At 35.3% G+C, this 13,557-nt stretch overlaps 1 protein-coding gene across 1 annotated transcript in view; it reads left to right on the top strand.

Moving 5' to 3' along the window:
• Positions 1 to 13,557, top strand: part of LOC144433852 (ligand of Numb protein X 2-like) — a 46,051-nt gene extending 32,494 nt beyond the window's left edge. The window contains exons 4-14 of the mRNA XM_078122232.1: positions 82 to 188; positions 864 to 947; positions 2,056 to 2,188; positions 2,589 to 2,655; positions 2,989 to 3,019; positions 3,981 to 4,097; positions 4,694 to 4,855; positions 5,526 to 5,648; positions 6,035 to 6,228; positions 7,136 to 7,294; positions 7,597 to 13,557. Of these exons, the coding sequence (XP_077978358.1) occupies positions 82 to 188; positions 864 to 947; positions 2,056 to 2,188; positions 2,589 to 2,655; positions 2,989 to 3,019; positions 3,981 to 4,097; positions 4,694 to 4,855; positions 5,526 to 5,648; positions 6,035 to 6,228; positions 7,136 to 7,294; positions 7,597 to 7,732 (1,313 nt within the window). The 3' untranslated portion in view covers positions 7,733 to 13,557. The remainder of the gene's footprint in view (positions 1 to 81; positions 189 to 863; positions 948 to 2,055; positions 2,189 to 2,588; positions 2,656 to 2,988; positions 3,020 to 3,980; positions 4,098 to 4,693; positions 4,856 to 5,525; positions 5,649 to 6,034; positions 6,229 to 7,135; positions 7,295 to 7,596) is intronic.

A 13,557-nucleotide genomic window follows, 5' to 3' on the forward strand; every position in this document is an offset into this window, starting at 1 on the left:
CCAAAATGTAAGCAATGACACTTTAAAAGACGTACATGGTTGATTTGTTTTCTAAATGTAAGTTGTGTTTTGTGTTTGCAGCTGTTGTAGAGATGCCCATTATTGAAGGTGCAATGGCAACTATAGACCTCAACAGAACTCAGGAAGAGCTGGGTATAAGTATCGTCGGTGGTAATGACACCCCATTAGTAAGTCGTTTCTCTGTTACTTTCTTTTTGTACAAATAAATGGGGGTGTGGTATCTATAACAGTGCTCATGATACATGCAGATAATATATACGGTGTTTTTTCTATGGTTTGAAAACCATGGTAACAGAAAAAGGGAAATCATGAAACTCCTAGCACTGTGATAGTTCCCCATACACTTGTATAACACTTTGTATGGGAAGTTCTTAGGGAACCCAGAGACTCAGGTCTTTGTGAGTAAGGTTAGAAATTACATTATTATCGTTATTTTAGTGTTCACCATGAACAAGGTAAAAAGGATGTTAAGACCTATTGTATTTTCTAAGTGGTTTCCAGATGAGATGAAAATTAATAATTCGAAGGACTTTACTTCACACACAAAAAAATATGTTATTACAACAGCCACATCACCAACAATCCTCCCTTCCTTGTTTCTAACCCTAATGGGCAAGTACAAGTACTAGGGGTGTTACTGATCACTGAGCTCTCGCATGAAAAGATTGTATGGTGAACACATCATTAGCGATGAACAATGTACAAAATTGTGTCTGTACAAGTGCTAGCAGATTGTTTTGAGTAAATCACACTTTAAAAACCCAACATTTTGTTATCAACTCTAATAGGAGAATTAAAATTGTAGATTTGACCTTTGACCTGACTGTTTTCTATTCCGATAGGTTGGTGTTGTTGTACAGGAAGTCTTCCCAGAGGGGTTGATAGCCAAAGATGGAAGAATAAATCCAGGGGATCAGATTATTGAGGTAAATGTCATTCTAGACTTGATCCAGTTGATTGGTTCCTTTAATTTTCATATCCAGTGAAGTCATTTACAAGGATGAGTGATTGTGTATTTTCATGTCTTTTGTGAAATCGTGTGTGTGTGTGTGTGTGTGTGTGTGTGTGTGTGTGTGTGTGTGTGTGTGTGTGTGTGTGTGTGTGTGTGTGTGTGTGTGTGTGTGTGTGTGTGTGTGTGTGTGTGTGTGTGTGTGTGTGTGTGTGCATGTGCATGCATGTTTGCATGTGAAATTATTGCTGGGGATACATGTAGCTGCTCTTCAGAAAATTAAACTATTTATGTAATTATACAAGAAAGGCCAAAAATTCAAGTATGAAAAATGGATAGGTACAAGTATAATATCCGTTGAACCTTAAAAAGAGAAATCAGGGAAAACAAGGTAAAAAGGGCATTAAGCATTTCACACACACAAAAAGTTTATCACAACAGCCACATCACCAAAGGTCCTCCCAATAACGGAATTTTTGAATTCTTTAAATTGAATCATTTGTTAATATATCTTGCACAGAGTAACAATTGCCGAATATATGGAAACACATACATTTGAACTGGAACATTGACTTTTGTTGAAATGAAGTCTTCAAATGTATGAGTACTTTGTACTATTATAACTTTGAAAAAAGACTGGAGTGACTTCATTGGGTTGAACTCGAAACTGGAATGCCATATCCAGATTTTGATCCAACTGAAGGCAATTTCTGGAGTTTCTCCAAGATGATAATCCACACTTAGTTTGTAGTAATACCCAGTACATCTAAGGCAATGGAAGAATTATCTTAGAGATTTGAACAAAGTAAACGTCAAGAGACATCTGTGAACGTAGGGAAAGTGCAAAGCCCTCAGAAAATATACACAACTGTATTTTCTTTATCATAATAACTGACAGTACAATTAATTCCTAATCAATCAACCTGTCAAAAGGCTTCACCTTACACATGAACAAACATCAAAATAAATTAGTGGTACAACAACTTTTCTAGGCTTGATAATGTAAATTTTTAATTACTTTGCCCTGGTCTTCATTTTCGCCTCCTAAGATAACATGATGAGTGCTTGTGTGTGTCCCATTTCAGATAAACGGTGAAGATTTACGAGATGTTACACATGCACAGGCCAGAGTAGCACTTAGCAGGAAGTCACCAGTAGTTAGACTCACAGTACTCAGGGAGAAAGTTGAAGATAGAGGGCTCCCTTCAGAAAGAGAAGGTAAGGCAACAAGGGCATGTGTAAATCTATAGTCCTCTCTACTGCAATGTGTTCTAGAATGACTATGAAGACATTGAAAAATACAAATATACATATTGGATAATTAAAGGATGGATAATAAAAGAGGAGCTGACCATTTGTGAAATGTAATACAAATTATCAATAACAAACATTGAGCAACAAATTGATTCACACGATTTTGATCTCAAGACAGCCACTAGAGGAAGAACTTCAGTTTCAAACAAGTATATTTGAACCGACTACATTTTGTCAATTTGTAACATATTTTGTCACTAGAGGGCGCTGTTCACAAAATTTGTTGTGATTGTGTTTGCTATTTTATCCAGCTGTAAAAACAAGTTGTGCAAGATTAATTATATTAGATTTTGTTGTCTTTCAGAAATTATGAAAGTTACACTGACGAAGGTTGCAGGTGTTCAACTTGGTATCAAAATAGTTGGCAAAAAGTAAGTAAATTTGACATTAAAGATAATGCGTAGGTTTAGAACATGATTTGAACAAAACTGTCAGTCAGAAATGTCCTCTTAAAAATTTCAATTGCCAGTTATTCTAATATGAATTATATAGACCTATATTTGGACAATAAACTTGAAAGTTTCGATTACAAAAAAACCCCAGAATTTAGTGAGGCAGAAAGCATCTTTTTGGAGTTTTGTAAAAGATAGAATTCGTTGACTCACTTTGTACTTGTACCCTTAATGTGTGTACAGAGCCGCAAGTCAGGTCACTGCACTGTTTTCATTTCATACTAATTGATACCTTCAAATTACTTGTTACAGGACAGAACCAGGTGTTTATATACTGGATCTGGTAAGTATCAGTAGTAATTCTATAATACAATATGTTTCTTGCCACTGGCCCATATGCACAGTGTAAAACTCGTTAATGACTTGGTTTCTGTAACTCTGTTTATTTACACTCTATATAGGGTATCAGAGTTTAGAGGGTTAAGAACAGTGAAAAATACATCAGTATTTTTAGCAAACTTTCTTTACAAACAGGGAAAAACACCTCCATGTGCAAGCCATGGTTTCAGCAGAGCAGCTTCTTTTGGGTGATACGTTGTTACCAAATCTATTAAACTTTGGTGGCAAAGAAATTAATTTATTTAAGTCGTTGTAATTAGAAGGTACCACACTTTACATCTTTTAAATCTTTTGTACTGTACACAGGATACAAAAAACAGAATTTTTAACTGCCAATCATAAAGGCAAACTCAATAAACTCCTGAAAAAAATGGAGTAATTTTCTTAGAGTTCTAGGTTCACTGACAGTATGAATGAATTAGTTGCCCTGCACTTTGTAGATGAAGTACAAGTATATTCCATAAAGTTATGGTACTCATCACACAACATCATAAATACATCACAGTTTGATACAGAGGTGGAGGGGTACATGTACATGCATATGTTGACTCCAGTGTGCCTTTTAATGGTAGCCAAATTTTGTTGTTGTTGTCAAAATGAGAAAAACTATGATTTCTTGTGAGTCACTTCATATTAAGAGATACGAGAAGATCAAATTTGTGGTGCATCACCAGACATTGTGTTTGTCAGTGGTGTGTCAAATTGGCATAATACAGGGCATACTGGCTGGCTCCTCAATCTTAAGGATAAATCGTTGTGTCAGTGGATTAAAGGTTGTATCTGCCTATACAATTGCATAGCAGAGACGACCTTAATGTACTGATGGACAAAATACACTTTATGTCAATATGCTGTGATTATTTAATATGTTTGCATAAATGTATGTATTGTTTGTATGAATGCAGATTGAAGATGGTGCTGCATATAGAGATGGCAGACTTTGTCCTGATGATAGAATATTAGAAATAAATCATCAAGATCTCAGAGATAGTACTCCAGAAATGTCTGCTCATGCTATCAAGGTAAACATATGTACACAAGTTTATACTAGAATATCTTGGGATGGCCCTCACTAGACTTCTTGGGAGACAAGTGTTTTACTTTAAGAACTATGCAGTATAAATGAAGGATTATTATTATTCATGGTATAGAAGAGTTGACATTTCAAGTATTAGCCCTCTTTATAAGCTAATTATCTTTATAATTATTATCTTTATAAGCTAATTTGTTGATATTCTTCATCAGTGTTTCCAAATTAATTTTGGAATGTGAACCCTCTACTCTTAAATGTCTATGCATGTCTCTAATGTTAGTTTGATCCTAGCAGAGTTTGCATATCGCCTGTTAAACATAAGTATTCCATTTGACCTTGGTGATGACACCTTGTTGTACCCAGTGTTTCTTTCCAATCTTATTACCAATGTGTAACTCCTTCCTTTTCTTCTGCATAACATACATAGTTAGTGATTACATCGTTGATGAAGACTTGTTTTTTTCCCATGAACAATATCTGTCAGAAGAAAGCAGGCAAGAAAATGCATGTGAATGTCTTGTTGAAATGAGGTCCCTCATATCAGTTGAATGTTAGTGATTGTGTGATTTGTCATTTTCTCTGTAGAGTGCTGGTGAAAAAGTGAAGTTTTTAGTGTCCAGGACAGTGAGACCGTCAACTCCAGATCTCATCAAATCCATGGCAAAGGAATTCTCAACATTTGGTGTTTCAAACTCAAAGGGTGCATCTCTACTCAGACCTATTGAGAAAGTTGTTACAGTTCAAAAGGTAACAGAGCATTAGTGTCAGGTTATTAGAAAATCTCAATAATTCCTGAACTGTGGCGTTTTGGGTACATAGAAACTCCATCATCTGTAGTGTTGAGTTTGGGTATTTTGAAACTGGCCATCATCAATGCAGTTTGGGTATTTTGAGGACTGGTCATCATTGCTGTAGTGTACAGTTGGGGTATTTTGAAACTGGCCAGCGTCACTGCATTGTACAGTTTGGGTATTTTGAAACTGGCCATCATCACTGCATTGTACAGTTTGGGTACGTTGAAACTGGCCACCATCACTGCATTGTACAGTTTGGGTATTTTGAAACTGGTTATCATTGCTGTAGTATATAGTTTGTGTATTTGGAAACTGTCATCCATTGCAGCACTGCAGGCTGTTTCCCCAAAACAGTAAAAGTGTTTACATCAATGGTTGCCAAAACGTTTGCCTAGTGCACTATCAAGGGTTGGCCGATGAGTAAGGGCTCCCTGTCACAGCACACCTTACAGACTATCAATTTGTGTAAGTACAAGGTTGAACCTGAGATAATTCTGTTGCAAAAAAAGATGGATGTTTATGACGCATATTTCTTCATCATTTTAAATTGTCAAATATCTTGGCAGTGTACAATGTATATAACGTTAAATATTTAATAAATGCTATGTTGACTTTAATGACAGGATCCCCAAGAAACCCTAGGTATGAGTGTATCTGGTGGTCTGAACAGTGGTAGAGGTGATATTCCAGTTTATGTGAGTGATATACAACCCCATGGAGTCTTAGGAAGAGATGGACAACTCAAGGTGGGTCTGGTTTTTTGATAGCCTAGATTTGGCTCTCTGGTTCAGCATAGTACCTCAACAGATTGTGGTGAATGACATTGTCAAAGCAAAAAGTCTGTAGGCTAGATTCTTTTATTTTTGTATCTTTTCAAATACTCAACAGTTATCAACCTTAGTTGATAAGATATTAACATGAAATGACAACAATCAGGATACTTTACTCCTAAAAGTTTGCAAATGTCACTGTACATTATAATGCAAAGATGTGTTGTATTACTAAGAAAATATAAAGAAATTCCAATCTATCTCGTAGAAAAAAACCCCTCTTTTGTACTAAGTTAGTACTGGTACATTTATTAGAAGAAATATATAGTAAATTTCATGACATTTGAATGTTTTTGTGCTAGAGAGGTGACGTGATGCTGAGTATTAATGGTACAAGTCTTGTCAAATTAACTCATGCTGAGGCTGTAGGGGTCCTCAAAGCTAGCGCTGGTTCCAGGACTATCTCATTGAAGGTTATTGAAGCCCAGGGACATGAACTGATGGACAATAGCATAACCTTTACACCTTCCTGGATAACATGGCTGACGATGCCTCCGTAAGTACTAATGAACAGAATTTACTAGGTGATGAAGAAAACACCGTTTGAACTATATTTGCTGGAAAGTTCACAAGTACGCCATCTTATATTTGATAATATTTGCTTTGTATTTGATATTTGATTTGATTTGTATTTGATAATGTGACTACCACTGTATCAAAGTATCATAGAACTAAAAATTAGAAGCTGAAAGGAAAAACTTTATTTTTTTTGAAAAAATTTGCTTTTTGTTCATATTTAATATATTGAATTCCATTTATATATAATACATGTATTCTGTTACTAGCTTGCAATTATGTGTCTCCCTAAGTTGGCCAAAATGGAAGCAAGCAACAGATTTTACTGAGCAAATGTGTCTGAAAAAAATGAATCCAATATTTTTAAAGACTGATCTAGGGAGATCACGTTGCAAATGTATGGGAAGAAATAGAGTTTTGTTAGGCAAAAAAAAATTGTTTGGTTCCGGTTACCCAACCCCCACCTAGTTTTTCAATGCCGACCCTAAACATTTTTTTACGTGTTTGAGAAAAAAATTATAAAATAATGCACATTGTGAAGTCTCGCGAGAAATAGTGGATGTAGAAACTTGCATCAACTCAAAAAGACAACATAAAACTGTTCTTTCAATCTGTAATGGCTGTACATCTGATGGGAAGAAACCACTAACACAGAGACTATATGGAAAACAATGGAAAACATAACTACCTGAACTAGACACTCACATAGGAAAAAACTATTTTAGAGAATGAAATAAAAGTCTCCCTACCTATTCTGAAATTGAGCATAATCGGAACAACACAATTTTTTTAAGCCTTATTGTAAAGGTTTTTGATAGATACTCGTTCTATTGAAAATCAGAAGTTGGACATTGATTGTTAACATGAAAACTCTTATTTCTCATCAGGTGTTGTCATGTTCCTCTGGATATCACATTAGAAAAGGGTTCTTCTGCCAGTCTTGGATTCAGTATTGTTGGGGGTGCTGACTATTGCCATGGTGATCCAGCCATCTTTGTCAAATCGGTGGTACCCTACGGACCAGCAGCCAAGGACGGTAGATTGAGGTATTAAAGGCAATTCTATTTTATGGATGTGGAAATGGAAATTTCAATCATGATTTTTAAAATCCATCAATAAAAATACATGTACAAAAATTATGCATAAAATCCAAACTTATGTTATATTAACCAGAAGGAAACAAATTCTGAAGTCTGAATAGGCGTTTACAATCTACTATGCACCCCTATACATGTACATGTAAATATGACAGGCTTTTTTCCCCTCTAATTTCAAAAAAAACTTTGATCTTCTCATTATTCTTCATTCTTATTGTACTAAACTGTTATTGGTTTTGTTGTATTTTCAGATGTGGAGATCAAATATTGGCAGTAAATGGTCAAGCATTACAAGACATGACTCATGCTGTTACTGTAGCACTGCTCAAGAGAACACAGGGAAGAGTGACTTTAAGTGTTGTACACTGGCCAGGAAGTGTCCATTGAGAAAAAAACAACAACAACCACAAAGTAGTTGAAAGTTCACACAATTCACTGGCCAGGCAGACCCCATTGAGAAGAACCCCACACAGGGAATCACTCTTGTTAACTCAATTCACTGGCCAGGCAGCCTATATTATTAAGGAACATCCATACAGGTTATTATTCTTGTTCACTGGCCAGGAAGTGTAGACAGTAGTTCTTTTTTCACTCAGTTCACTTGCCAGGCAGTCTACATTGAGATAACACACGGAATGGAATCATTCTCATTAACTGGCCAGATTCTCTACATTGAGAAATCACACACAGGGTATCATTAATTTGTTGACACAATTTCACTGGCTAGGAAGTCTACATTAAGAAAAACCCACCTAGAGACAGATCTCATTTACAGAGTCAGGGAAACCATGGTTACAGTCATAGTCATGGCATTCACATAGGTAGTTTACATACAGTATAAACGGTGGATAAAATAAGAGTGAAAAGTTGCACAAATGTGAATCACATACTTTTTCTACAAAGTGATGACAGTTGTTCCTCCTTCCTTACTTTGAATTGCAACTGTGTAATTTATTTGAGCAAACTTCATCTACAAAAAGCCGGGTAGTTACACGTTCACATGTAACTGCGATGTACATGTATTGTATACAAATATTGTGTGCAGAGTACCGTAACATTGTTGAACAGACGTCAGCTGCTACAAAGTGTTCAATACACCATACCAACCCTGCATATTGAATTGTGAGATTTTGTGTTCAGAGTAGCATATCTTTATTCAATGGACTTCATCTACAAAGTAATGGGCAGCTAGCTATACCCCTACCCCCCAAATGTGATGTACGTATATTATGTGTGGAGACTTCATCTACTAATTATGTGGCAACTAGACCTGTCAAGCTGGATTCAGTTGTGATGTATTCTGTGCAGGGTAGATTGAATGGACTTCATCTACGAAGTGTTCAGCAACAATGCCTCTATCCCAGCATTCAACTTTGATGTTTTGTGTTGTGAGTAGCATACCTTTATTGAATGGATTTTAATGTACAAAATGCAGACCATCTACACTTCTACTTTTAACTGGTGGTGTAGTATGTGTAAAGACTTGTTGAAAAAGTATATGTCATCCACACCATACTGCCAAGTCAGCAGCATTGAAGTCAGATTCAGACATTTAATGTGCCAGTTTTTGTGTATGTGTGTAATGATGCTAAGAACGTTTACTACTAGAAACTTCACAGTTTCCGAGTAGATTGCAGACCAAACTTTTATCCCTGGGGGCTTCATGACTTTGAATTTGTCACCTCCTGTATTGGTGACCCTGCCATAGTATGTTGACCCAAAGTCAGAAGCTGACTATAACTTTTGTTAGCTTTGCTTGTACATAATAAGACAGTGTCATCAAAATGACAAATCCTGCTTGAGTACCTTTTCTTTCCCAGAGTACAAGATTTCAAGGACAAGAAAGAATCAATATGATAAGGACACAGTTTTAAATTGTGTTACTGGTTGATAGTGTGGTGATACATCAAGTCATCAATGATACCGACTATGAAATCTTAACGTAAAGATTCTATACTCTGTTAAAAAACAAAGTGCGTAATTCTAACACCACGACCTTGAATAAGTAAGCATTTCTTATGACACAAGATCATTATATTCAAGATTTTTTCAAGAAAGAGTAAAACTTGAGACCTGTTACTCTAAATATCGTAGTACTAGCCAAATTCGAAGGAGTTTCAACTTCACTTTGAACTAAAGTAATGGCACTTTGTCCATATGTATTTTAGTGTTCATGTACTGGAGCAACCATCAAATAAGTAAAAGCTATTTGTCCTTTCAATAAAACAACATTGTGAGGATTGATTTTCTGGTAGTATTTAGTCATAACATGATATGGTACATATATAGAGTAGATAAAAGACAACTTTAAGGCATTTCAAGTAAAGAAGTCAATATTATAATAACAGTTGTGGCTTGTTCTTGTTGTGACAGTCCTGATTTTAGACAGAGAAAAGACAGCTAAAGTTACCACCTCATGGCTGTTCAGACTTCAAGCTTACAAAATGGAAGAAGAAGGAGGTATTTTTTTATTTGCTTTCTATCACCTGCTTCATAAATGCCTTCTGATAGCAAAATGATTGTTGTAAAATCAATTAGTCTTCAGCAGATTTATTGTAACTCATAGTCCAGTTCCAGAGTTAAAGGCTACATCAGATTCTGTACCATCTCCTATTTGGTTTATTTGATGCTTGCCTGATTGTGAAATTAACTATTTTGTACGAACCTTGAAAACTAAATAAATGAAAGCTAAATAAATTGCTTCATTTGTAGTCATAATGCCTAAAATATGTATCAAATGAAGCAAATAGCTATAAGTTGATGAACACTACTGGAGCAACTCTTTTGGAGAATTCAGAATTGATGCCATATACATACCAATGCTGCAGGATAGCAATATGAACAGTACCACACTCTGAAATTATACTTGAAGCATGACTTGAAATCAAAATATACAGTGATCCCAATGTTATGTATCCAATTTTAAACAGAGCAAATTCGATTTTTATCTTGTATATACTACATTGACTCTCATTAGCTTGTGTACATGGTAGTTATCAGGCAAGCTAACTGTAAAAACACCTTTCAAATTTACCTGCATTTGTCAATTGTATTGCCTTTCTAATCTTAATATTTGGAAACATTTCTGTGAGTGACTATCAACTAGCAATATTGAAGTTATTGTCAACTAAATACTTCCTGTAATATATTCTAATGAACTACTGATGATTGGCTGACAGTCAGCATTATTGCAGTGTTGTCATGTTGTCAGCCAATCAGGCTCTTCATGTTATGGAACATGAGTGGTTTTGATTCGCTGACAACCAGCATCATTATTATAGTGTCATCATACTATCAGCCAATCAGGTTATACATTCAGTTCTGTTCAATCTGTATTTTCACTGATCTTTACACATATTCACGATGACTGCTTTATATTCATAAAGTATATCAAGTTAAAAGAAAGTATAAAAGAAACCATAGTATTTATTTTGCTAAAACTTGAGTACAAGTGCTATAGACTATTTTGCACACCAAGCTTGCAATTTCAAGTTTATTTTGTCTATAAATGTAGTGTGTACCTCCTAAATCACTTGATTAACTTTGCAAGGATGCACCTCTAATTCACTATAAGTTTGATAAAATAGCTGCTCAAGTGATGCTATTTATTTATTGTTTTATTTATACATGAGTATTTTTTCATAGCTTCTGTCCTGCTAGGCATATGAAGTTTAGTTGTATGCACTTATATCGTTATTTAAAAAACTCAGATATTTTAGATTGACAAGGCAGTGCTTACTGTACAAAAGTATATTTAAGATTTCCAGAATTTCTAATCATAGCATTTAGTATTTTGGCATTGACAACAGTTTCCTTTGTACCCAGGCAAGAAATAAAAGTAACTCATTGAAGGGATATCAGGGTGATGATAAGTTGAATTTTTTATATAGAGCGCACCAAAATAATACTCTGTGATTTAACTTGCATTCATTGAAAACTAATACTTGTGAAGACCAAATTATTGATGTTTTGCATGCACTCTGTACATGTAGTTGACTTTGAACTGTATTTAGCTTATACCACCATGTAGATATATGTATCTCCATTCATACATGGAAGCTTTAGCATCATTTGAGCTGCCATGTAGAACATGTGTAAGAGCATTTTCCCTAAACCATGTAGAGGTGTAATATTATATGGACAGCAAAGCATATGGACTCAACTCTGAGGGATGAGGAGAAGGGCCAATTCAACTTGAAATATGAAGGGAATGAAAGTAATTACCATTTTCGAAACGGCGATTGTACTAATCCATTACTGATTGTTGTATATTTGACAACTTTGTGACAGTAAAAAGAGAATCCACTGTTCATGGTTTCTTTTGAAGTGTTAAATGGCATTTGTAACAAATTCGACTGTACTTGACCTTATGTATCCTTTGAACCAGTCACTCTGTGTTTGAACAAACCGTAGAATTCTACTCACTTTTCACAGTCTTAAACAAAGTTATTTATATTTAGTGATGGAAGTCTGTTTTACCTTTCTAGCTACTTAAATGTTACATGATGTGAACTTGATCTATGAACTTTGGGCTTTATGATGTAAATTTGTCAAGGTATTCATGGTTCACCATAATCTAAACATGACTTGCTACCTTTTATCAATATTGTTCATGTCTCATCTTAAGATTTGTTACATGTTGCTGTGAATTTTCTGTTACATTCTTGGTATCATGGCGCGAGGACAATTCTTTGAATGATACTTGTGTGGTGTTAGATGTTTGAACGGAAAAGTTACACAAGTTGTGTGGTGTTAGACATTTGAACGGATAAGTTACACAAGTTGTATAGTGTTAGACGTTTGAACGGAAAGGTAACACAAGTTGTGTGGTGTTAGATGTTTGAACAGAAAAGTTACTCAAGTTGTGTGGTGTTAGACGTTTGAATGGAAAAGTTACACAAGTTGTGTGGTGTTAGACGTTTGAATGGAAAAGTTACACAAGTTGTGTGGTGTTAGACGTTTGAACGGAAAAGTTACACAAGTTGTGTGGTGTTAGACGTTTGAATGGAAAAGTTACACAAGTTGTGTGGTGTTAGATGTTTGAACAGAAAAGATACACAAGTTGTGTGGTGTTAGATGTTTGAAGGGAAAAGTTACACAAGTTGTGTGGTGTTAGATGTTTGAACAGAAAAGTTACGCAAGTTGTGTGGTGTGAAACGTTTGAACGGAACAGTAACACAAGTTGTGTGGTGTTAGATGTTTGAACGGAAAAGTTACACAAGTTGTGTGGTGTTAGATGTTTGAACGGAGAAGTTTCACAAGTTGTGTGGTGTTAGATGTTTGAACGGAAAAATTACACAAGTTGTGTGGTGTTAGACGTTTGAACGGAAAAGTTACGCAAGTTGTGTGGTGTTAGATGTTTGAACGGAAAAGTTACACAAGTTGTGTGGTGTTAGATGTTTGAACGGAAAAGTTCCACAAGTTGTGTGGTGTTAGACGTTTGAACGGAAAAATTACACAAGTTGTGTGGTGTTAGACGTTTGAACGGAAAAGTTACACAAGTTGTGTGGTGTTATACGTTTGAATGGAAAAGTTACACAAGTTGTGTGGTGTTAGATGTTTGAACGGATAAGTTACACAAGTTGTATAGTGTTAGACGTTTGAACGGAAAGGTAACACAAGTTGTGTGGTGTTAGATGTTTGAACAGAAAAGTTACACAAGTTGTGTGGTGTTAGACATTTGAACGGATAAGTTACACAAGTTGTGTGGTGTTAGACTTTTGAACGGAAAAGTTACATGAGTTGAGATGATAAAGAATTTCTATTCTCTGACAGGTGCTACATGGATTACCAAAGTTTGAGAAGTGCAGGGAACTTAGAAATGACAATGCAAAAACTTTAATACCCTGAGTGAGGCGGAAAGGGGTGAACTTTTATATTTGCTAAAAGTAATCACATGTAGTTTAAGTGAACAATTGGAGATTTATATGTACTTACATAGAGTGGAAAATTCTAGTGTATTGTAGGACAATAGCCTTCACTAATTGGCACAGGTTAACATGAGGAAACAATAGTTTCGATGTTGAAGTTTCAAACTGTTTGATATATTGATTGATGGATGGATGGATGGATGGATGGATGACTTGATTGATTGGTTGGTTGGTTGATTGATTGATTGGAAGCGACTATACAGAGGAACTTTTTTATTCTTCATCCAGTCGGAAATATGAACATGTAGTGCTTTATGAAAAGGAAAATAAAATTGCAAACAT

The sequence above is a fragment of the Glandiceps talaboti genome, chromosome 4 (assembly GCF_964340395.1).
Source record: "Glandiceps talaboti chromosome 4, keGlaTala1.1, whole genome shotgun sequence".
Classification (NCBI taxonomy): Eukaryota; Metazoa; Hemichordata; class Enteropneusta; family Spengelidae; genus Glandiceps; species Glandiceps talaboti.